We start from the raw sequence: 25,856 nt of genomic DNA, 5'->3' as shown, positions 1-25,856 counted from the left end.
TTTGCAGACTGTAGCCGGAGCAGGAGGTAGCTACGTATTGTACGTAAATTTAGGCAATCCTAAATTTGTTTGAATCAAGGATCCTTGCTAAATTCTTGCGAGAATCCAAATGGATTTGCCCACACTGCCACATATTTCTAGGCGTGTAAGTTATATAGAGTAGGAACTTAGGGTAAAGTTTAGAGTAAGGGCTATGTTTATAATTAAGTTATATTGGGCTTTTGGACTAATGACCCTTCAGACTATCGATCTGTAACCAATAGTGCCAATGCTAGTGTCTTTCCACTAGACTTTCACATTTGATCACTTGGCAAGAACCCGCATTATTGACTCTGATAAAGATCCTCATAAAACAAGATTTGCCAGAATCAATTTACATGTAGATTCTCAATACAAGCTATGCATGCAAATTGGTATGAACTCATTGACTCTGGTACGACCAGCTTACCAGACTCTGATCCAAAGTGTACGTAAGTTGAACCCATACCATGATACTATAGTACTACTAGTAGTATGATTTGCTGGGAGTTTTGGGCTCTCTAGCATTATACACAATGTACATTGACATTGTGTTTCTTTCAAGATGAGTACCAGATACTTTCAATGTTGATTTTACTAGTATTATCACTTTATTTTTTAGATCATTTTTGTTTAAATTGGTATTGCCTGTTGTTAAAAGCTGTGGTTCGCAGTCATATGATGATATGGGAGTTAGTGTGACGAATTATTTTCCTAGCTTGTTCTGTTCAAAACAGCCCTCGATATCAGGGCATAGAAAAGATGAGGAATGAGGGAATGTGGCAGCAAATCAATTGCAATAGGGCCTATATTGTATTTGTTACCAAAATTGCTGTAGTTGCCAATGTGCAAATTAGTACAAAGACTATAATTTTTGTAACCAAAAAAGCTTAACAGTATTTGCTCAAATGGGCTTGTCAGTTATCTATCTGAAAGGCAATGGCCTGCTTGAAATTGATTATTTTGAGCCCTGGACTGTAATGATAGTTCACTGGTTCTGTTGCTTTAGATATATCTTATGCCTGTTACTTCAAAATGATTCAATATTGTAGTGGGGGGAAAAGGATGTATATCTAGATTACAGAAAGAACAAAGTCACACATAAACATTAAAAGATAACATCTGACATGTGACCCTGGCCAAAATAGGCCATTGGCTTGTATCCAAGCACGGATCTTGCAGTGTGACTCAGTAACCAGAAAATACACTGTCACACTTGTAATATTGTATAGTATAAAGTTTGTCACAAGTGTTATTCTACTGTCCTGATATGATGTAAAAATTGTAAATGCATCATTTCTTGGGAATTTAAAACACAATTTATTAATTCTGCTTCATTTAATGGAAAAATTCCACATCCTGTATTATTACCACAACTAAGTTATTTTTAATATATTAAATTGAAATAGCTTTTCGTCATTGTTATTTTAACAATACCATCCATTAATGGCATATAGCTTCCCTAATGTATCACTGATTAATGTTACAAGGAACAACTCAATCGTGGGCATTGGCAGTGAGTGTGAATCTATAACAGGTAGAGTAAATTTGTCGTTGTCATTAAGCAAAAGGCAATTTATGCTGTGCATGGTACATGCCAGGTAAAAAACCAGGTTACCTGTACACCGGCTCCTCATTGACTTGATTCATTCATCATGTGGTGCCATCACCTATCCTTATCCACAAGGAATTCACCAGCCAAGATTTAAACTTTCCTCCTTTTTTTCCCCACAATTCTGTCTCGTTCGCAAACGCATGCCCAGGCATGTTCTGGCCAATTTTTTTCTTGTGTTTTTAGTGTTTTTGGGCAAAAATTGGTGACAAGTTTGCTCCTGTGCCATTCTTGTCATTATGTGATGACTTAACAAGGGGCAGAGGGGCACGTTAGCGTGCTTTCAGGACAAGCCTGTGCATGCCGAATTGCATGCGGGGAAGGTGTGGGTTTACCTTGCTGCACGTTTCTCGCAGGACCTACGTGTCATGAGCACACCTCTCTTGCTTGTCATACTGCAGAGTTGACTCTTGCAAATGGTAGCCCTAGATAAGCTTGATATGAACTCATTTTAACAAATCATAAGCCCATCTTGAAATGATTACAATTCTAGCATAAACTGACATTTTAGTACACAATCGATATTTGGTGGCTGCGAATTCTTGAAATTACCAAAACGTTTTGTGTCATAACTTTTTTATTCAATTTTTGCAGCAAATGCCATATGAACAGATTTTATTTTAAAATAACTAATACTAATAAGAGGGTTGTGTATCAATTAAAAAAATGATTGTATTTGATTGTACAAGCCTCTGATGCTAATTTAAAGAAAATTGGCCTTATAAGGGAAGAAATGATCGTATCACTTTGTATCCATGGACACATCAGGTTTTTAATCAAATTTCTGGGAAAAAATCTGGTTTTAAAAATAAAATACTCTACAATCTACATACAATAAATGTACTAACAGAGTCTGAATTAGTTCCACCCAAACTATGCCTGAGAACATTGACAAATTGATGATGTAGGACATCTAAAACTGGCAAAAAAATTGGTTGAAATGTCAGTGTACTTTCAATGGTAAAAGACCTCAACTTTAACATTCATCAGGATTGTTAAATTGCATTTGATCATTGATCCAGTAGGCGAGTTTAAGTGTTATACATTCACGGTACGTGTGAATTGAACTTGATCTTGGTGTGTGAAATGCAGAACAGGTGAATTGAGATAATTAAGGAAATTAAGTAGGTTCGCCTCCAAATTAGGAGCTGAATTGTAAATTTTTGCGGCTCAGCGTGTTTGAAAATGCCGCAGAAAAACCAGAACAAAATAAGATTATAATCTCATCCAAATAAATGGAAACATTCGAAAAGTAAGTACTCCATACTGACATCAATATCTCAAATTTAAACCAAATGAAATGAAAATATACCTTGTGTAATTGGTGTCCATTGCTGTGCATGCAATGGAATTGAGATGATTCTCTATCAATGAACTGCGTAGTATTTGCATTACGTAGTTGATTGCTTTCCTCCATTTCATGGTGTGATGGCATTCTAGCCATGTAAGAAAATGTTCATTAATCTCAATTTTGAAGTGAGGAAAGGAGCAAATTGGTGATGAGGTGAGAAATGGCAAAGTGGGGATTGGATTCAATCATTCAGGTTCACTTGGCAAACAAGAAGAGCTTTTGAGATAGCCAAATGCCTGCGGATAGCATCTCGCTCTCAGGGGGCTGCCGTGGATGGAAAGAGCCGGAAAATAAAGGCACCGACCAGCCAAAGACCTGAAGTGGTGGTTTGTTCACTCAGGAAGTTTTGCACTAACATTGATTTTTTCACCCAGGCAATTTTGAGTGAATTTACAATCGCACCCTGTAGCAGCATCAATTGAACATGTGACACCTATCAGAGGAGACCTGAACTAAAAGAACTGTAACCTGTGCATACCACCTATATTATTAAAGAATGTGTGCCATCTCAAGTTCATGGTTAACTAAAGATGTCCATCACAACAAGTTACAGGTCAAAGTGGCCACGGGCACTATGAGACCACTGATTTAAAATCTACAGGGTGTCCCAAAATGAACTGATTTAAAATCTACAGGGTGTCCCAAAATGAACATGCCACAACCTAAAAATTCAATGATATCCCAGTATATACTTTGAATTCCCATTGTTTTGAAGTTTTATAGAGGTGAGCTAAGATGACTCTTGTGCTTGTACACGTTTAAGGTAAGGGAGTTTAGGACAAGATAATATTTGATGCTATCCTAAATGTTGATGGTCAGGCCTCAAAATAAGCCTGAATTTCTGAGGGCCATTTGGGCCCTTGATCTTTAATGTTTGAGGGCCCTCACAAATTTTTGTGGGCCCGAATTTGGGCCATTGGTTTTAACCTATGAACCCCACAAAAAAGGGAGAAAAATTGCCACAAATTTTGCAGGCCAAATTTTATGGATGTGTCTTTTATGGCCCTCACTGATTTAAAAAAGGGCCCTTGGGCCCTCCTTATTTTGAGCCCTGTTGATGGTTCAAAAAACTTGAAGATATTGTTACAACCGCATGGATTGTAGATTATTTTGGGGCACTCCACCCACAATGTTCTCGGGATTAAGCAGCTCTTGTTTTAATACTTGGACTGAGTAGTTTGCAAGTGGCTAAATACGTTTTGAAAGGTAAATGGATTAAAATATCTGTCCACTTGTAATCAATTCAATATTTAATAGAGACACATCTTCCATTGGGCCCTGTTTCATGTGCAATGGAACAGGGATAGTGATCGGGCTCCCCATACTCGGATTAAAATACAGTAATACTTTGTGAAAATAATTGTGTGAAAATGCTAGTGGGTACATTGAATCATTCAATAATCAGCATATTATAGGAATTTGAAATGAATGCAATTTAAACAAAGTAACTGTAAGAATAACTTGAAATTAGAAAAGTGAATCTTGCAACCAATAGCATATTGATAAAGTATTAAGCAGAGCTTCCATTGTGAAATATTGCCACTAAATAATACTTGACATGATTTTTTCTTAACCATAAAATTATTTTCCATTTGTGTCCATTAATTGGATTGTGGGAGTGGACGTGCCAACATGCTGCCCAATGGATTCATGTCTTGAGTGAATCCATTGGATATTTTAATTTTACAAGATTTGCAAAAATGCAAAGCTAGCACATAGCTCATAAGAACAGGCTTTACAAGATGATACTAAGTGTAGCAAAGTGATGAACGACGGCCGATGTAGCCTGCGGCGGTCATTAAATACTAGAAGTAATGTCCACTGAACTCTGGCTCCAAGTCTTCTTTGACTGGAACATTAAGTACGCTTTAGAAGCAGCGGGGTTGAAAGCATTAGTTTTTTTGGAATTGAAAAGTGCTAAGTGGTCAATGAGAGATTGGTTGAGCCAGCCACCTAACAGTGATGCAGTTGTAGTGATGCTAAGTGTCAGGACATACAAATGTAGAATAACCACAGGAAATGAGTGAAATGGCTTATTTTCAAATCAATTTCATCACAGAAACGATTCTAGATGGAGAGGTTTTTGTATTAATTACCATGTACTACAAACGAAAATGTCAAAATCACTGTATTGGTCTACAGAATATCATATCGGGGGCGTTTAATTGAGGAAATCCGTTAGACGATTAGCAGTCACAAAATGAAAAACAACATGCTTTAAAAACAGTGGAGTACTTTGTCGAATCCCAGCAGTTTTCGAATAACATAATTTTACTTCAGCAACACAAAATTGTTTGAAGATTTCATGATTATGTGTTAAAATCCAATGGCGGACGTCAAATATGGCGATATCATATCCGATCCTTCCTGCCCCCTTTCAAGACTGAACCCCCAATCAGGTTTATAATTCGGCCAGCAGAGTTTATAAAGCTGTAATCGTGAATAGTTTCAAATGTTAACACAATTTTTTAATTTGCAAGAATCAACAAAAAGTTGTTTGCAAGACTGAATCTCACACCATTTGACAGAACTCTTATTTAGTTTTATGGTTAATAATTTCTCTTGCATGATGAAACAGCCCCTCTAGAGCAAATTTCATTAAATCTAATAAGAATCATGAAGAGGAAATTCTAGGCCCACTGTTGAATGAAATGAAAATATTATACAACATGTGCCACAAAACATTTCCTATTAAGTAACATGATGACTATTTCACAATTCATGCTGAATTAATTCTATTCTTCATTATGTAGTCGTACTCAATGCAAGGAGAAAATCTAGCATTTGGCCAAGAAAGCAGCTCTTATAAAACATACTTGATCACATCAAATATTTAGATCTAATTTGGACTGAATTGTGGAGAGGAAACATAACCTTTGCCTATCAATTTTATGGATTTGATTGAAAGTGTATAAAAATGCACTGCATTGATTATGTGAGTGAATGAATATGACAATAACTATAAATTAGTCCAGTTGAAATGTCAAATGTGTTTGTGATATGAACAAAAGAAATCAGGAACTGATTTCAATTTAAAGTTTAAAACTGCTGACTACAAAACGCTTCAACGCCGGGTGTTACTGAAAATGTGAGCTAGGAAGATGCCTGTGTACAGGTGATACAAATATCATTTTATGCCAAGATGGGTCAACAGAAGCGTAAATAAACAAATTGGTTGCAAGCTCAAGGAACCCAGTGAAAGTTTATGCTTGAACGTAATCCATCATATTTGGGTTGGTCAAGTTTGCAGAGGTAATGGGGATGCAATTTGTGAAGTTCATCCACAATGACAACACCCATACCTGGAGACTGTCCTTAACAGTGGGGTAATGCGAGCTATCCTATGGGGGGCACCAGGCCTGATGGGGGGGGCAGACACCAGCAATTTTATGGGATACTTTATATTTTGAAATTGGTGGGGCACGTGCCCTCCATGTGCCCTTATGACGCGACGCCACTTATTGTAACCCTAACCTGAATATTTCAACACTAGTCTCAAGTCAATAGTCCAGGATCTGTGCTTAATTTGACCTGAAATCTGCTACAATACTGATCCTAAACCTAACCCTTAACCCTTAAGCCTTGTCCTAATCTTAATCTCCTATTAAGACATGCTCAACAACCTACATATCGTGTAGGGCAGAAAAACGTCTTGTTGCCAAATTACTTGACAGAATTTAAGTCTCAACAACAAATACAACAAAATCTTAATTCTGACCATATATCCCGTAGCTGTAAACTAACATAATTCTAAAACCTTGCCCTAAACCCATTCTTGGGGTAATGTTCCTATTCTTTAACAGTTTCCCAATAACTCAAATAATGTGCTCATCATCAATGGTCAAATTATGTAATTAGTAATCAGAATATATTCATTGAATTGATCTTTAGTCCCATGAATTTCCACAGTGGCAGCAAAATGTAAGAAGATCGCATCTCGTACTGAAAGCATAGAGATATAAGAAGATAAACTTGAGATCAAAACTTCTTAACCCTAACCCCTAAGGGCTTTTGGCGACGGAAGGGAAAGAAGGAAAGAATAACGAGAGAAAAGAAGGAAAGTTGTTTGCTGGGTGGGATTGAGAGACCCCTATAAGATAATTAGCGAAACCGTGCCTATATATCACTTAAACATCACACCACGTGGGATGATGCACTAACAATATATCAAGTAGTATTTTGTAGTATTCAGCGGGTTAGGGTTAAGCAGCAATTGGTTTTCTCTCTTATGATTTCCAAGGATTGATGTGTCTTTAGGTGTCTTTAACTTCTCAAGGTATTTAACATACATAACTGAAATGAAATAATGCTATTATTAAATTCAGTAAAGGTCAGGTACCAGATCACAGGACAGAGAGCCCATCATCCATCTCATTTTCCTTAGGGCCAGCCAGACTCTTGTATCATACATACATTCATAGGTTGAAGCTACTGTACTATTTCTGGTTTGCACAGGTATGTATACATGTAGTTACATACAAAATGCAGCGCCGCGCAAGGTGTTCCCTTTGTACTGACCATCCGATCAATGGCCCGAGTGACTCGTCCTACCTTACGTACACATGCTGCATTACCTACGTGGGGATTTCCTATTGAGACATATTACAATGTTAACCACCCCGCATTTGTTTGCCTCCAGTGTTGACACGTGTGATCTGTGATCATGCTCTCTGTCTGGCAAAACATTCAACACATTTTTTTTTACTACGCACATTCTACGTTGTCGCTGACCATTCAATCAATGGCCTGACTGGACCGTGGGATGAAAGATGGAATTGTTATGGTGATACCGATAATACATCAAGTTGAAATGAGGATGGTGTGTCTTCATAATCACAAGGTGAATAATTTGGTGAGCAGCTCACATTTTGTTGGTATAGGGATTGATGATATCTACCGCAAATGGCCACTACAAAATAATTGAGACTTGGCAGCATCAACGAATCAAAAGATAACTATAAATTTTAAGAAAATAAAACATGTCGTAGGAGGAGGAATTTTGGCAAATAGTCTGGCTCCTTAATTACTGATTACTTAATATTGACTTACCAGTATGCAAAGGGAACATTGATGGCTAGTCGGTGGCCAATTCAAGAAAATAAACTTAAAGAAATTAAAAAATGTAATCAAGATGGCCGGATGAAATGTCAAGGATGGCGAGAAAGGAGATCAGTTTCACTAAGCATGAAAGTGTTGCCCAACGTTATATTACCTAGCATTTTTTTTTTTTCTCCAGAAATTTAATTATTGTTGGAGGTTTCATTCTGTAACATTCTCATTTCCTCATTTTGGATCAATGTGTTTACATATTAAATGTTTCCATGGTTACATGCAAGGGTAAAAATTAGTTCCTGGCATTGTGTTTCCAAAATCAGTGCATAGCTAATGGATGTTTTTGCTGACATTATTTCATTTGCTTTTGATGTAATGATATAGCTGGAGTAATGTCAATAATGAAAACAAACTTGAATATTAATTTCATTTTGTGTCCAGTTTGTATTTTAGGTTTTATTTAAAAAGGTATTTTGTGACTTTGATTTGTAATTTGTTTTGAATTTGTAAAACAGCAAAAAGAACCTATTCAGTTGTCATCATCATTTTAGATTTTGGATTTGGTAAGGGTTAGGGTTGATTGCAACATCTTTCATGATGGTAAAAATGCGGTGTAAAACACTTTGAGACACTGAATTGCTACTGCATTGTACATCCGCTACTGTACCCCCTTACAATATGTTGATTGATCTCTGTCATAAGCGTGAAACCCCTCTGGAGATATTGGAGGGATGGTACCAGAGATGGTTTATGATTGAGCTTAAATGTTTGGTTTGGGCTTTGTATTTCTTTTGACATCCAAAATGGGCTAAAGAGTTTTATTCTTGGAACCAAATAACTTAACTTTTCCACCAGGTAGAAATTGTGTTGATAGTACCACAAACAGTAAGTTAGATATTTTATTGGTGAAGATGGGAGTGTATTCATACACTCTTGGATAGCAAGAAACAATCAGAGCAAGCAAAAATCCAAACCATGCATTGATTGATTTGTGTATAATGTGCACTCCGCGCAGTGCTTTCGCACACGTTCACGTTGCGTAGGCTTGATTCATTTTGTTGGGCGAGTTGATGCATTTATATTTGGTTCGTATTTTCCAATATTTTCAGTGATAATTTTGTGATAAATACAGCAAAATTATTTTTTTTCTTCTTGTGTATGAAATAGGTTTTGAATGCGTATTACTTGTCGCTCAAGAAATTGGACAAAATAATGCACTTGTGCTGATGTTAATGCGTCTAATTTATCTTCCAACAAGTAATACGCGATCATTAACCTATAATTTTGGAATTATAGGATGTCATTGAACTTTTGGTTTGTTCCCCTAATAATTTGAAAGCTGTCATCTACAGCTCAAGAGCTCAAGAGAAGATTCATTTTTGTAAAATTCCATTTACTATAACCTGTGATGGGCCCAAAATGTGTATGCGATCTCCACTCTGTCCATCAATGACCAAGAAAATTTAAAATCCCATAGATGTATTGAAAACAAGGAAAAGAACTTGAGAATGCTCTAAAAGCAGTAATGAAATTCAATCTTGGAAAAATTGTTGTCCCTTTTTGAAGTGAAAGCATTACACTCTTTTCAAGTATACCATTGTGGGTCATTAAGTCAATAAATACAAGAAGTAAACAATTGGCTAAAGTAAGGAGTCGCTGAGGAAAATGTGCTCTCCAAATTACTGTCCAGCGAGATAAGTGTGTCACTCTATATGTCTCGGTCTGGATGTTGAGCGAATGGTCAGTGGAAATCGACTGGCCGTACTTTCAAGGGAGGACGTAGCTGGTATTGGCTTACCGATGGTCATATATCCGTGAACGGAGGATAATTGGATTTGAATGGTCAAGAAGGAAAACATTCAAAACATCAGGAAGATCAATTTCCTTATCACTTAAGATTGAGAGGTATCGTTACAGTATTATATTTTTAAATGTAGTTGGACATGGATGTGTTGTGAAGGCCACTAGCCTGAATTTCAGGTTGAAATTCTATGTTACAAAGATTGGAAACATTTTATAAAATAATGGATGCACTGAACAGTGTTACCTGTAGGCTGTAGGTATAATCGGTATTACAAAAAGTGGAAAGGAATCAAATAAACCACCGATGTAAAAAAAATCATGGGCTTTTTTGGAAAATTTTGGAAATACTTGCAAAAATTCCAATTTAAGTTCCTTGAGTGCAAAAGCTTTTTTTCACTCATGAATATGTTTGAATTTTTGCTTGCATCCAAGGGCTTTTTTTCTTCGCATGTTAGAAATTTGATAAATACATGTAGGTCCAAGCATTAATTTCTAACAAGCAAGGAAAAAAGCTCTTGCACGCATATAATTATAAATTATTCAGTAAAAAATTCAAACATGGATGTGGAAGGTTTAAACCGTTATTTATCTTTAGCAGCAATTATGCCATTTTGTTTATATTTCAATGTTGCAATTTTATGCCATTTTGATGAAATATAGGGCTCAATACAGTACAATTAAAACACTGGCACTAGACAAGTGCTTAGATTGAGATTTCCATGGGCTCGCACCAAGACTTTTGTTACCAAAATTGCAGTTCAGGACATGCCCTCTTGGGCCCATTTTTGGATAATATAGGAATTTCAGTATTTTTAAATCAACCCCATCTGTCTCTTCAGTCTCATAAAAGGAGCAATGTAACCCCTGCAATGTCATTTGTATACTGTATTGAGAACATATCCTCCAGATCTGATGACTTGCATAAAATAAAAAACCATTTTTTCAATTGGTCTGATTTTTTGGGCATCTGTGTTCATTTTAGTAAAATCCAGCAGGGAATTACTGCAGTAAAACAGGTCAGCAAAAAACGTGCTCAGACAACGATTGCAGTTCAGGACATGCCCTCTTGGGCCCTTGGATAATATGGATTATTTTAAATCGCCCAATCTGTCTCTTCAGTCTGGAGCAATGTGCCCCTGCAATGTATACTGTTTAGTGACAAGACTTAGAAATACTTTTGAATTGGTCTGATTTTGGGCTTCTGTGTTCATTTTAGAAAATCCAGCAGGAATTACTGTGGTGAAACAGGTCAGAAAACGTGCTCAGGATCCTTAGGAAATTCTGCTGTCTCAAATAAATTCTTTTTGAGAAGACAAAGGCAAAAAAAAAATTCTCACAACTTTACATTGTTGAGGTGGCTCAATGCACTTCAGCACCCACTGGTCTTCAATGCAGACTGATGTTGGGTTTGGTGGTAGCAGCCTAGCAGGAAACTCTTTCATCTGATGACCTCCGCTGGTCAGATGAAGGTAAAATACATATTTTGCAGGGAATGTTGCTGCCTTTGGAGAAATTTGGCAAAACTTCCCGGCCCTGAAAATAAGTGGGTTTTACTTGATAACATGTGTGTATGAAGGTTTTCAAGTTTCACTTGACCACAGAAATTTGATGGTCATAGGTCCTGGTCCAAAATTCCAAAATCATCGAGCCAGGTACATTTTTAAAAGATTGTTAATATTAAGTGTTTCATTTAAATGTAGATGTATTGTAGGTACATCATCAGTGCTTACTGATGTCAAATAGATATGACTAGTTGACTCATTACTAACTCCTACTACCACAGTTGCCTACTACTACAGTCAGAATGGCAAATGAATGACCAGAGCATTTTGGATGTAACATATAACTGGCAGACTGTTTGTGTGGAGGGAAGTGAATCAAACTCCTGGTTATGATACATGACCAGGTTGGTATGTTGGCTCCTGATATCTGTTATTTTATTGGTTTGATTGATCACACATTTTGTCCATGTAGGTTGAAATCTGATGTTGTTTATTGGTTTTAAAATTGTTACCCACATGTTCATTTATTTGCCATTTTGTTGTTATGTTCATTTAGTCATTTTCACTGTAGTTCATCATTTATAAAATCAAAACGCATCCGCGCATACATTGTATTTGCAATACCGTAAATATTTCAGGGATATCTTTTGACGTGAGAAGATTCTTTAAAAGATGGAATATCCGTACTTTGCGTTGGTTTCTCAAAAAGTAAACTCTTACCAAAACCCGACTTCCAATTTAGAACATACTTTAAAAAATGTCATAAAATTTAATTCAACCATTTTTATGAGAGGAATTTCATAGGGTAAAATCAAAATATATCATACAAGTACAGTATGATCTGTGCGACAAGCACACACACAGGTACCGTACATCTTTTTTATCTAAGGCCTACGCAAAAAAGGTGCGCTACATGTAGTGACTAGCCTGTCGCCTTCCAATACTATACTTCTGCACGAAGTAATGTACTCGCAGTGAGTGTACACCTTGAGTATGCATATATATGCATACAATTACAAATATAATGTTTGATTGGAAGAGAAGATAAAATTATTAATATGGTAATTTCAATGTAACTTGAATTTTGTGTATTTATTATAATAATACAAGTAGATTGTTTTGAAGTTGGAACACAGTAAACATTTCAGTGGCACATATGCCATCTCTAGAAAGAATTCATTACAACAAAAAAATTCAACCCCATGGACCTAAATAGCAAATCCTGTTGGGAGCAGGTCAGCAGGATGATTTTAAAGTTACAACCCCCCCCAAAAAAAACCCATTTTCTTTGCTCTCAAACCCAAAAAAACACTTTCTTAAAAAGATTGCTGAGGTCTGTTTTCTCCATGTATTCGCCGTAGAAGTGATGATGTAACAGGATTAACTACCATAGCAATAGGTTAAAACAATTGTATGAATATATATCACCCTGCACTACAAGCAATTTTCATGTGGGGTTAATTTTTGCACTTTTCATGGTCGAACGGGCAGCCACAAATTTTTAACCCCATGAAAATAATTTTACACATGCGACTGTACTTAATGTGAATATATTTGGAAATGCAAATTAAACACCCACTAAACTGTCCAGAATTGATAAAATCGCAAAAAAATTAACCCAGCAAAAATATCCCACTATACAGAAAAAGAATAGTCTGGTCATCTCATGTGGATCCAATGTTGTGTATGGAAGAGGCAGGCTTTTCAAAAATACCAAAACAAAAACCCAGGTGGAGAACAATAATTTTGATACAACAGGTATTGGCAATTGTACCCGAGTTACCTGACATCACTGAATCTCAATGCTATCAGATCCAATTTCTTTCCCAATACAGAAGAATATTTTTGTAGACCTTTGCAAAAGAAATCTTCATTCTGACCAAAAGTAGGCATTTATCCCATCTGCAATTGATTTTTGGATCCTACTTTTTTTAACAGAAAATTCATGATTTGGGGTATATTTATCAAATTTTTGGTCCAATTTTGCTCATTTTTTACAGACAAAACAGACCTTTTGCAAATTTATGGTGGGGTGCTTTACCCCCACTGCTCCCCCAGGCTACAGGCCTGATTGTAACCTTAATTTCTATTCAGCAATTTTTCCATTTTACAAAGCCATTATAATCAAATATAATCTTTTTCCCATTAATTTTAGTGAAATAGTAAAAAAAGAAAGATAAAATGTAATGGCATCCTCTCAGCAGTTTCATCCATTTTGAAAAACAAAAAGAAACCAACAGGCGATTTAACCAAATAAATGACGGAATTTGTGAATGAAGAATGCATTGCACCACAGGTCAATTTAGCCAAGGGACTGATGTTGTTTGACTATAATATAAACGCTCGATACGAAAGAATACTATTGACTGTCAAAGTACATTGATTAATGCGGAGTTGTTGAATTTAAAGTGATATCCGATACTACTTGAAGCAGAGTTGTGATCGGATGGTCAGTGAAGCACGGAAACGTGTGGTTTTATGCATGCTATGTTGATAAAGGACAATTAACACCATCTTTTATTCGCACGATGTGCTAACTGGCTTGAGGTGTTATCTATTCCGTCAAACCTTCGTAACCAATTTGGACATAGCAGAATGAAATGAACATTATTATATAAGCACTGTTTCAATTTAAGTGTTCAAATCACGTAGCAAAAGAAATTCAAACATGCCCTGACCGTATCGGTCACAGTGGGAAAAACGGCATTTACAATTTAAATGTTTGTGAAATCTGAAGCATCATCCAGCTACTAGGTTTGTCATTTCGCAGCAAGTCGTTTTATCTGTCGACAGCTTTACGGTCTTAGTGGTCAGCGAGGCACAGAACTTGTTAATTCATGAGATGATTTCCCAGTGCAGTTTCGTATATCACTGATCAGTCACACCAAGTCCGTCCGCACACAACAATGAAATACGGAAGAATCACTGACCAGCCACGCCAGAGGGCAGACGCTACGCTAGCCACACGGACAGTAGTAACAATGTTCATAGAGAATGTTTTTTTGTTGGACAGACGGGCTGATAATGCTGCGAGTCACAATTTACGTAGCTGTGTGTGTCAATTGATCCTGAGGATTGTCGATTACATTGACTGGTCGTCCCACGGATTAAGGTACACGTGCCACTGGGCTTTTGTGAATTGCCCAAGTGTCATGTTATGATGGGAACTGCATAGTGTGATGACCGGCAGGGGATGTTGTGGTCAGGAGGAGAGAGCTATTATGGGCGACAGATGGCGGAATACGGCTTGTGTGCGGGCAGTGCTGCGTGTACTGGAATGTGCTTTCGTGTGCTATAAACTGCTGTTGTAGATTATGAACTCGTTTAGAAGTGTCATTGCAATTTGTATTTGTAGCCGGCTGGCTACTACTGTCAAATATTTAACGTTGTTATTACGTACTTACGTGGACAAATGTCCCATTAGACTAGGGGAAGGGGGATCACAGTGTATTTGACTGAGAACTGGCTTGAATCGTAATGATACAATCGCATTGCCAGTATGTGTAAAATACGTTTTGATGTAAGCGTGTGTGTACAGTAGAATAATATGAGGTATTGGCATGTTGACTAGATCTATGGGTTTTCTTGTGACGTTGGGTGGAATATCCGCTAAGTCATTGACACATAAGCAACTCGTGCTGTCTGCGCTCTACTCTATACATTGAGTTGGCTCAAGATGTTTTCGCATTGTAATATTGCTATGCTTCGTAAAGGAAGGGCGACTTAGGAGACGTGTTGATACAGGGGAGGTCAGGCTTTTATTTATGTATTTATTTGTTCATCCAGGAAGTGTTTTGGCGATGTCGAGTGAATATTTGTACGTAATGTTTTCTGCATGTATGGTGGAGAGCAATTTTTTTAAAATTGCTATTCAATTTGCGCGTCACAATGACATGTTAAAACAATTCCTGAAATGTCAATGCACTGATGGCGACTACAAGACTCTATGGTATCACAGTGGACTGGAACTTAACACAAGCTTGTTTTCTAATCTATAAATACATGTATCTGACTCATAACTCATCACAAACTGTTCATATCTGTATGATTTAGTGTATTATTATGTAAATGTCATCTGCAAAATAGAGATTTAGGTTTGATAAATTACGTGAAGGAAAGATGACATTTTGGACACACTCCAATATTAAGCGAGGTAGCCAGGGTTGATGTCATGAGTGAAGTGTTTTTGTGTGCTGTGCTTTATATAGCATATTGGATAAACCTGACAGCATATCACTGGGCCCAAATCATAACCATGGAATATCGGGATGATACAGTGAAAGAGTACAGGCTACTTTAGTGTCCCTTGTGGTTTGAAATCTACCCAAGATGAAAGAATAGCCCAATCAAAAGGAATGGATTGCGTCAGCGTATCATAATGGAATTGAGTGCAAAAAGCAGAAAAATAACGGATATTTCCAAGTGTCAGTATGAACTATACACAGTCATCTTTTCCTCATTTTCAGCTATACTCACTGTGACTCATAAATTGGTTCAGTTACCATGGAAACCAAACACTTTTTTGTAGCCAAATATTAAGCAATCGTGGGTTTCATGTGGAGTGACATCTAGGCAGGTTGATCCCAAGGGTTCGTGTTGGTTGTGTGTGTGCATGTATGTATATATGTGTGTGTGTTTTTGGCAAAATATTTGCTGCCGCAGGCCCACTGTGGTGGTGTACACGCAGATTAGAATAGGTAGCATAGGTGCTGCGTGTAAGAACTTGTTCAGGGGTGCTATGTAGTGTATTATTTGGGTCACTCATCCTTTTTCCATCATTGGAACAAATTGCTGCCCATTTTAAGTTAACTCGTACACTTAATTTAACCTTAGTGGATGTCTTGTGATTTTGTAGAAATGATTTCTTGTGTGAAAAAAAGTAAAGAAGAAACAAATTTGTTTCCTGTAGAAAGCAGTGCATTTGTAACGTTTTACGCATTGCGGTTTTTATAAGAGATAAAAAATAAAAAAATGTCTTGTGAAAAATATTTCACCAAGTCAGGTTATTTTACAATCTCCATTTCTTAAAAAATCTGAATTTTTCTAGAACATCCTTTTGCAACTGATATATTTTCCATAGTTGGAAACTTGATTTCTTATAAGGTTCAATATAGCTTTTTAGCCACAATTGAAGTGAATTTTTGATAAGAAGGTTGCTGCTTTTGGACCTGTTTGTGGCCAAAATTCACTTTGGACTTAAAAGCTGGATAATTGAAAATTTGCGGAGAGCCTGTTTTAAGTTATAATGTTGATAGTGTGTTTAGGCAATAATTTTATTAGTGTACAAATTAAAATTTGCATTTGACCAAGCAAACCATTATGGAGCAGGCTTTGCCGCTTGAGGAGAGCTAGAGCGATTGCTCCCCATCACTCCCCTCAAATAAAGATGAGAGCTTTTTATTGCTCACCTACCTTTGGTGTAACAATAATAACCACATATACGGTACAGTAAAAATGCTCTCCTAGTGCTAGTCTATTGTAGTGCTCTCCTGTAGTGCTCTCCTGTAGCACTCAACATGCTCAAGGAGAGAGATTAAAAAAGCTCCCCTGGATGGAGACAGTTTAACACAGAAATTCATCTTGATTATGACCAAATTGTTAATAATATTGCCCATTTTCCCTCAATTCGTACAGAAAAAGCGGAATGACTTTGCCATTTTCCCCCTTTGGAGTTGTGCATTTAAGTATATGGCCTACTGTAGGGTCGGTAGAGGGCATTGAGAATTGATCAATTTATGGTTTTAGTAGGTTTATGAAATCTAACCCATCCTCCATTGTGTCCATCGTCCCAATGTCAATTTTAATATTTTCCCTTCCCCTTGACATCTGAGATGATCTGACCCCTGATATGCTCTTGTTTTATGTGAGCGTAGTAGTGTGTGCATAGGGGTGGAAGTTTCCATGGGTATGAGGATATGTCATAAACATAGTGTGTCTGACTGTCTGGTATGTTTAGATGAGATACATATTTATCAGTAAGTGCATGCCTTTTCATCTGAGAGGTGTAAAAACCTAGATATGCGCAACTTAACAGCTTCAATCAAGGCTGCTCTAGCCCCATTTTGATATTCATATTCTGATATGAAGTCCTAAACAATGAAAACATACATGTACATGCAGAACAAGAACCTCTCCAAATTCTGTGATGCCCAGATAATTTTCCAGGGGAGAGGTGGGCATAGTCAATTGGGGATGTGTTGTGTTTGTGGAAGGGTTATAATTAAAAAAGGGACTGAAAAGTAGTCTAGCTTCAATCATGTCTACTGACAGGTCTAAATTAAGCAGTAAAAATACATAACTATGAATATAATCAATCACTCTTCTTACCATTGATCATATGAATTTGTACTGATTTCAAATTTGTATGCTCAACGTTAAATAGCTGTGCAATTTGTGAAAGTATTGTTCTTTTCTCCTGTTTATTTTTATTCATACATGTATTGTAGGTCATTGACCTAATACAACCACAGTATTACAACACCTCCAATCAATTTGATGACACATTTTAGGCTACCAGTATTGCAATCTGGCCCCATTATATGCGAATGGACTTCCCAGAAATCTCCCCAAAGCAAGAAGCAGATTCATCCAATGTAACCATTACTGGATAGAGCTGCAAGAGTTATAAACACAATGAGAATTTTGTAGGAAGGATATTTTCATTGCTGCGAATGACAGAACCCAGCTGTATGAGGCCGGAAGATTATACTGCAATATAAAAGATAGTCAATAGGATCCCTGACAGCTGCCTAGATGTATTGTGCTGTATCGTCAGCAGTATATTCCATAAAACGCATTTTGCCAAACATCAGGATGGACAGTATTTTATGTATAGATGCACTTGAACTGCGTGCCATCCATCTACCATCTCTTACATAGTAACTACATTGAAACCGTGCCGTTCTACTGTGAATTAGTGTTGGCCGATTGCCAGTGAGTAAGTGCGCCTACGCAACACTCAATTTGAGATTCTCTCTGTTGGCAGAGATAAGCACCAGGACAAGGAAAAACAGACAACCTGATTCCCATTCAATGTTTAGTACCGTGCATGTACATCCAAAACATTTTTTCAGTGTGAGAAGCATGGTGTCATTTAACCTACACATGTACGTGTTCATAGGGCTATGCTTGTGTGGGGACAACAGGTTTTGTTTCATTTTTTTGTTCCGTTGTATCCTGGATTTGTTTTAATAGGCATGTACTCTATGAATGCAAAACATTGATTTGATGTGTAAAAAGTTAGAAACATACAGGGGTAAGAGTCTATAAAAGTTTCCTCAAGAACATATTATATTTCAATTTGGAACAGATTTTTTAGATAATTTGTAAGAGATCATTGCTGTGCATGTAATATTAAACTGAAATTTTAACTTGCTATTAAAATATAAGGACTACTCCATGACACCAGAATGGCAAAATCACTTGTTATTTTATAAACCTGTATACAAAACTCAAACACACCCCCTTCTCCCCCTACTGATGTATGGCTTGAGAATACTGTGATATAATTTGTGAGATAATAGTTTCTTTGCATCGGAGTGTATTTTATAAGCATACAAAATTAATGCAACAGTATCGACCTAATTAGCGCCCTCCCCTAGCGCTCCTAAAAAAAAAAAAAAATTAGTGTGTGGCAACAGTGCATCTATATTGGATGTGCCTGAACAAAAAAAATTAGCCAAATGTCTTAATAAATTTACCATTTATTCCCTGTGATTTATGACTGAATTTGACTTCAGATACACTGTATCCTGAATGTCTGTAAATTACCCATTTTGACCGTCATTTCATCGTTTATATAAGTGCGCCCAAAATAACTGACTTAAGTACCTGGGGTGCTAATTAGGTCGACTACAGTAATTATTTTTTAAAAACAATATTGGTTTTATACCATACCACAAATACAATCAAAATATGTAGGTAAATATACCTACATATATCTAAGGTATATAGCGAGGAAGCTTACTGCATGTATTGACAGCGCAGAGGAAGAAAGTGCAAGCTCACTGCATGAAACAAATTGCATTTTAAATCTGCTATATGTAAAAACATGGTCAGTTCCAATCAATATCTGCAGCATTGACATTGACACACATTAAACATGGCCTTGAGCCAAGACTAGTCTCTTGAATTTGTTCATTAGCAGTGCAACAGCTGTGCATTGGGATATTGTGCCGCACTTTTGTATTCCTCTCCTTTGTTCGCTGATCTCTGGTTGGACCGGCTGCTAACAAGTCAATGTTCCCCCTAGGTACAATGAAGCCCATGAGATAATAATAACTCAAGTAAGAACAACATTGTGGTTTTTGTAACATAATGTTAAGAAGGTTAATAGTGATATTATAGTTCGACTTGTAATGCCCACTATCTAGGGCATGAAATGACTGATCATGTTAATAATGTTTTGAGCACGTGTAGATCCTTTTGTACAAGGAGGGTAATTTTCAAACATCACTTTACACAGTGTGGTCACTTGAGCCTAGTTATTAGGGAGGGATAAATGGGTGGGTAAATGCTGCAGCTTTTATGGGGGTTTCCGGGGAATGTGATATCGGGGTTCCGCTGTTGAAATTCAATAGGTAGGCCTAATGTGAACACATTTAAGCTGGGATTGAGTTTGAATGGGTAGATAATGACAGAATGTCGGTCTGCTGCGAGGAAGGGTGACTGTATACAGGTCTTTGTACTATTTAGTAGATGAGCAAAGTGAGTGCAAATTTTAGTTCCAGTATTAGATTTAATTTACAAAATGTTTTGAGCTACTGAATGAATAATCTACACCAAGATGTGAATGTGGATTAATGTACTCAAATAATATTCATGTGGATGTGTGAATTTGATATTTCGTCAGGTCAGAATTTATAGGAACCTGCTCAAGGGGTAGTTTTGAAATATATCAAATTTGTAAATTAAAATATTTCCTGAAAAACATTTGATAAATGGTGTTCATCAAATTTAAATTTGAAAGCATATTGAAAGAGTTGTTCTCTTTTTACACTGGTAAGCAAAATTGTTTGCTCTGTAATCATACAGAAGGGGTGGGGGAGAGACAAATCAATGCACAAGGACATCACAAACATACAGAGAAGCTCACAACTGAACTAATGCTTTATTTAGAAAGTTTTATTCTAATGCCAACATGAGGGCCTCGTCCTACCATTCTATCATCAAATCCACGCCAAAGCTCAACTGGTTGTTTCTTCTGGTGTTTGGAACAAATTGCACAGTCTGGTGGGAGTATTAGCTACTTGCACGGTTCGCCATTATGCACTATGTGGGAGAGCCTCGAACTGGCAGCATACATGAAAGGAAGAATTATGTAACCTTACACAAAACGTTATGACTAGTTCAATTCCCATTCATGTATGCTGCCAGTTCGAGGCTCTCCCCGCACATAGTGCATAATGGCGGAACCGTGCAAGTAGCGAATTGGAGACAAAGAAATAGAATGATATCAAATATATCTTTAACTCCTCTTTGTTGGAATAAACAGTGGAGTAGAACTGCTTTGTCCTTTGTGTACCATTCATGTATTGCATTTCGGTGTTGGGGCTATTTTTACTTGATATTATTCATATTTTTTTCATGAAAAAGTAGTTACTACAATTGACATTACTTTTTAAAGTAAACAAGCTACCTCCCCCTTCCCTGTCTCAACATAGTCCCAGTGAACATTTAATGTTGACCCAAGATTGGCCTAAAGCTATGGTGCAATTGCAGTTTAAAATTGGGCAAATGATTTGTAATGATCCTGGGAAGTCAACAGATTGTAGTTGTACTATCTTTTGTTCAACTTGCAAAGGGCAAAAACTACAAAGAGAATAAAAAGTTGGTGTGCTGAGATTTGATTTTATATACTTTCAAGTGCAGCCAATTTTTTGTAACTTCATCACGTCATATTTATGTTTAATGAATAGGAAATAAAGAGTTGAATACAACATTGACATACAATGTAGTCTATAAACTTTTATTGTTTGACAAAACTTTGTAATTATTTCAATTAACATCAAATATCGCCAATTCTAAACCATAATTATCTGTTGCATTATGTCTAATAGGCCTAGCTATAATATGGCTACTATGAAATGTATTAAAACTACTCAAGTCTACCGATTGCTTCAAGTTTCATAAGAAAATTTAAACACTTTAATAGACATAATTACAAGAAGCTATTTGTCAATACATTTAATACCAGACATAAGTATCTTTAACACACTCTGTAAGACTGCAGTAAGTAATTTGTTTCCAATTATCGATGAAGTAATTTGTTTCAAATTATCTGCTACCCTTGTTCATGTCTTGATGGGTATTTGCTAGCACCATTTCTTTAATTCTTTTACATTGAATGTGGGGTTTACATTACTATTGAATTTGTACTCGCTGTAGAGTTAGATTTCAGAAACCTGGGTCACAGAAGTGACACCAGATTCTGTAGTATAGTTGTGAACCAGGGGCTGTGTGTAACAAAGGACTGATCGACACTTGGTATTTCTGTTCTTACAATCTATTATCTAGAAAGCGTGGCTGTGATTGAAGTGCATGCACTGAGTGAAAGTTTAATTTGCCGCAGCTTTACAAATCTAGATGTAGAATATGATCTCTACAGGTTTGTAAAATTGGGGCATTTCATGTGAATGCACATAGCTCGGCGACAGAAATAACGTTCTGTGGATGTTGTTCCGGTTACTAATGGTTAATTTGAAAAGGTGTGGGTCAGGCTGGAAATATAGCCAGAAGTCGGCATTCCATTATAAAATTACTATTGCCCTAATTTATGCCAATTTTAAGGGGGTACTACACCCCTGCCCAATTTTGTGCCTATTTTTGCATTTTTCTCAAAAATTATGGCGCATTGGGGACAAAAGATATGTATATTATAGGGAGGACTACAACTACTGCACTGGAAATTTTATTTCAGCACAGCCAACAGTTGTGGAGTTACAGTCAAAAATGAGGGAAAACCAATATTTGATCAATAAATCAATAACTACTTGCTTTGTGTTGCTGTATTTTCAGTACAGTAGTTGTAGTCCTTGCCCCTATAATATACATATCTTACTTGTCACCAATGTGCTATAATTTTTGAGAAAATTGCAAAAATAGGCGCAAAATTGGACAGGGGTGTAGTACCCCCTTAACAAACCAGATAACTGGATAATGTACAGCAACAATATAATTTGGGTGACATTTTCAATTTTATTGCTACTTCGAGAGTTTACTGATCGCAAAAATGTATGTTCCTTACAAAAATGTGTGTTGATGCATATGAATAGCATGATGTGCAATCCGTTTAGTTGTCCACCTTGTCAGACGATAGAAAATTTCAGTTTTTATTAAAAAATAATCAAATTATTCCAGTTGGACATTCAATTCAGAATAACATAACAGTGAATGAGGTGAGACACATTAGTGAAAACTATCAAATGACTTGCATTTAATGATGTGCACAAGTTTTTTGCACTCTTTTATTTATGAAAAACAATAAATAAAACGCAAAGATTTATCAACAACACTCCTTGAACTTAATTGTTTCCCTCTGTTTTGTCTTTACAGAATCATGTATTCGTTTAGCTCTCCGTCAATGCGGAATCACCACCATATGCAGCTTTCGGGACCATGCTCGAGAGGCCATTGCGTACCTACGACAGTATGGTTGCCACGGCATTCTGGCGCAGTCGGCAGAGTTTGCTATCTTTGACCCACCCTTACTATTCTCCTCACATTTAATGAAACTTACCAAGAAAGGGGAGCTATTGTCTGTACAGTATAACATGGATGAGGTTGCCAAAGCAATAGATCTCAACCCAGAGAGAATGGTCATATTTGCTGCATTACTAGGTAAGGAAGAAGACGGGGAAAGGGGGAGGGTTGTGCAATAGATCTCAACCCAGAGAGAATGGTCATATTTGCTGCATTACTAGGTAAGGAAGAAGACAGGGGTAGGGTTATGCTGACCGACCTCAAAAGAAACTCGGAAAACAAAATTCAACCTAAATGAGATAAATATTTCATACCATCTCATAAAGAATTGAGTTGCAGGAGGCGCTTACCCCATGGATGGTTTGACTGAATTTATACTGTAGTGGCTACTTGTTATCCCGGACTAGTTATACTTTGTTTCACTCAAGTTTGGCAGTGATGTCAGTGTCAACAAATTGCCCTCGTACCTGTGCGTACATGTTGTGCAGGATTAGGTCACTACCAAATCTCGAGGTAAAACAAAGTAATAGTGATGAGAGACTGAGGTCTGACCAATGAACTGGATTGTTTATTGTTGCTATGGAAAGAACAATCTATTTCATTGGTTATAAAACAATTGTAGTGGCTACTTGTTATCCCGGGCTAGTTATACTTTGTTTCACTCAAGTTTGGTAGTGATATCAGTGTCAACAAACCACCCTTGTACCTGTGCGTACACGTTGTGCAGGATTAGGTCATTACCAATCTCGAGGTAAAACAAAGTATAGTGATGAGAGACCAAGATCTTACCAATGAACTGGATTGTTTATTGTTGCTATGGAAAGAACAATCTACTTCATTGGTTCAAAAACAATTGCCTATGGCTAGTAACAGGAGTATAAAACCAGCTTTAGAGAGGTAAGTTAGGTATATGGTTCCCTTATTACGAGTTCGATAAAGAAGACCACACTTGAATTTGTAGATAAAACTTTTTTACACTTGAAAAGAAAATATTTCCAGAAGCCAAAAGTACAAAAAGGTAAATCATTTATCATTCATCCAATGCAATGATTTTACTCTGTATGCAAACCGTCCGTGTGCGTAAATAGTTATGCAGGGTTGGATTCAAACCAAATCTCGTTCAAATTGATTGCCTATATTGTGAATACTGCCCACTGTAATGAGTCGATATCAGAACAGCTTAATGTGTGACCAGTCTTAATGTTGCCATTACTGAACATTAAATTGTGCATCACATGATTGAATAGTGTGAATGGCAACATATTTTATTGTCAGTTGTAAGCACCTACTCTGCGATTATTTTTCTTGGCTGTGTGAATTATTTATTCCTTTTTAACCCATTGTGTGTGGCCATATCTTGGCATGGTAAGAGAAATTCATAAAATCAGACGGGGGACAGAGATGCTGACATGCACCAGACTAAATACATTACAACTAGGTTAATAGAGTTAGCGTGCAAGATTCACTTGTGGTGCCTTTCACTACAATATAAATGTCTTTAGTGTCGGCTATATACTCTGAATTGCCGGTCAAAAGGAAGAATTCAGCGTTATGATTTTTTTTAAAGATCAAATTTGTTACATATTTATTCAAAGATATTTTGTCATTAACTGGTTCGATTTGTTCTCAGTTTTTATACCACAAAAGCAGTGCTTATAATACGTAAGTTATACAAAATGTGTGGAAGTTGGACAAAGAAGAGACAAAAGTGAGCATGTGTTTGAAATGTAATAACACTATCAGGCAAGAACATTTTTACACAATAGGCATTGTGCATGCCCTATTTACAGAACATTAAGATTATGTCAAAAGAGGTAAAAGTACTTTTTTTTCATTCTTCTGTCAAGATTTTATGACGAATTTTATCAGGGTGTCTGTCAGCTGTATGCTAATAAGTAAGAGAATTGTATGTTACAATGTCAATGTAACTAACAGAAAGGGAACGCATGGGTTTTTATTTCTAACATTTTACTACATGTTCCGATGAAAATTCATGAGTGTATGTGTGCGTGTTTGTTTGTATGTCTGCCCAGAACAATCTAGAAATTGGGTCATATTTGTTTTTGCTACCAGTAATCTGAGTACTTCTCATGAGCTCAGTTAGCAGATGGAATTAAGACGCTACCCCAGGGTTTCCATTTTACCGCCTTTTCTAGTCCAGGACTCCTCTCTGAAAGAAGGGACTTTAGATGTGTGCCTTACTTTGCTAGCTTTGTGATCACAGAGATTTCAAGAGTGGTGACTACGCAGGTTGCTTGCTTTTATAATTTAGTTTTTTCTTTCGTAACATATTCTACATGACTGCATTAAAAAATATATTTTACATGACTGCATTTGACAATTTTGCTGTATATGATTTTAATACCTTATTTTTTTTTTCTAGCAAGTCCTGTTCAAGGGAAAAAATTAAATGGGTGAAAAAATGGGAGAGGATAGATGTTTATAACCTAACGAATTTACGTATGGTACCAACTACCACACACATGCCAGCACATGCCCTCGCTCACATGTTTTCCAATATGAGTTTTGATAACTTTTCTTTTTCAGCATTTTGTGCACCAGAGGAAGGGTGGGAAATTAATAAAATAACGTTGTCGGAAAACAGTGCTGGTGTAATTTGTAATGAATTGAATGAACCCTCATAGCGACAGTTTCAATGATTTTGGTAGTCTGCAATATTTCTCACAATTGTTCTATGAATGTTCTGGAATTGACATCAGCCAAAAGATTTATAAGTTTGTACCTTTCCGGATCATATTTGGATGAAAACTTTGGAAATATTAAGCGCAAAGTATGAGTTCCTCTAATCCATCGTGTC

The 25,856-nt window shown here is 36.7% G+C and overlaps 1 protein-coding gene across 1 annotated transcript in view; it reads left to right on the top strand.

Moving 5' to 3' along the window:
- Positions 1-25,856, top strand: part of LOC140148504 (constitutive coactivator of PPAR-gamma-like protein 1 homolog) — a 78,876-nt gene that overhangs the window by 18,337 nt on the left and 34,683 nt on the right. Inside the window, 1 exon segment of the mRNA XM_072170489.1 lies at positions 22,892-23,176. Within this exon segment, the coding sequence (XP_072026590.1) occupies positions 22,892-23,176 (285 nt within the window).

This window comes from Amphiura filiformis, chromosome 3 (assembly GCF_039555335.1).
Source record: "Amphiura filiformis chromosome 3, Afil_fr2py, whole genome shotgun sequence".
NCBI classification, from domain to species: domain Eukaryota; kingdom Metazoa; phylum Echinodermata; class Ophiuroidea; order Amphilepidida; family Amphiuridae; genus Amphiura; species Amphiura filiformis.
The sequence above is the reverse complement of the archived record's forward strand: the minus strand, read 5'-3'. Positions and strand labels throughout refer to the sequence as shown.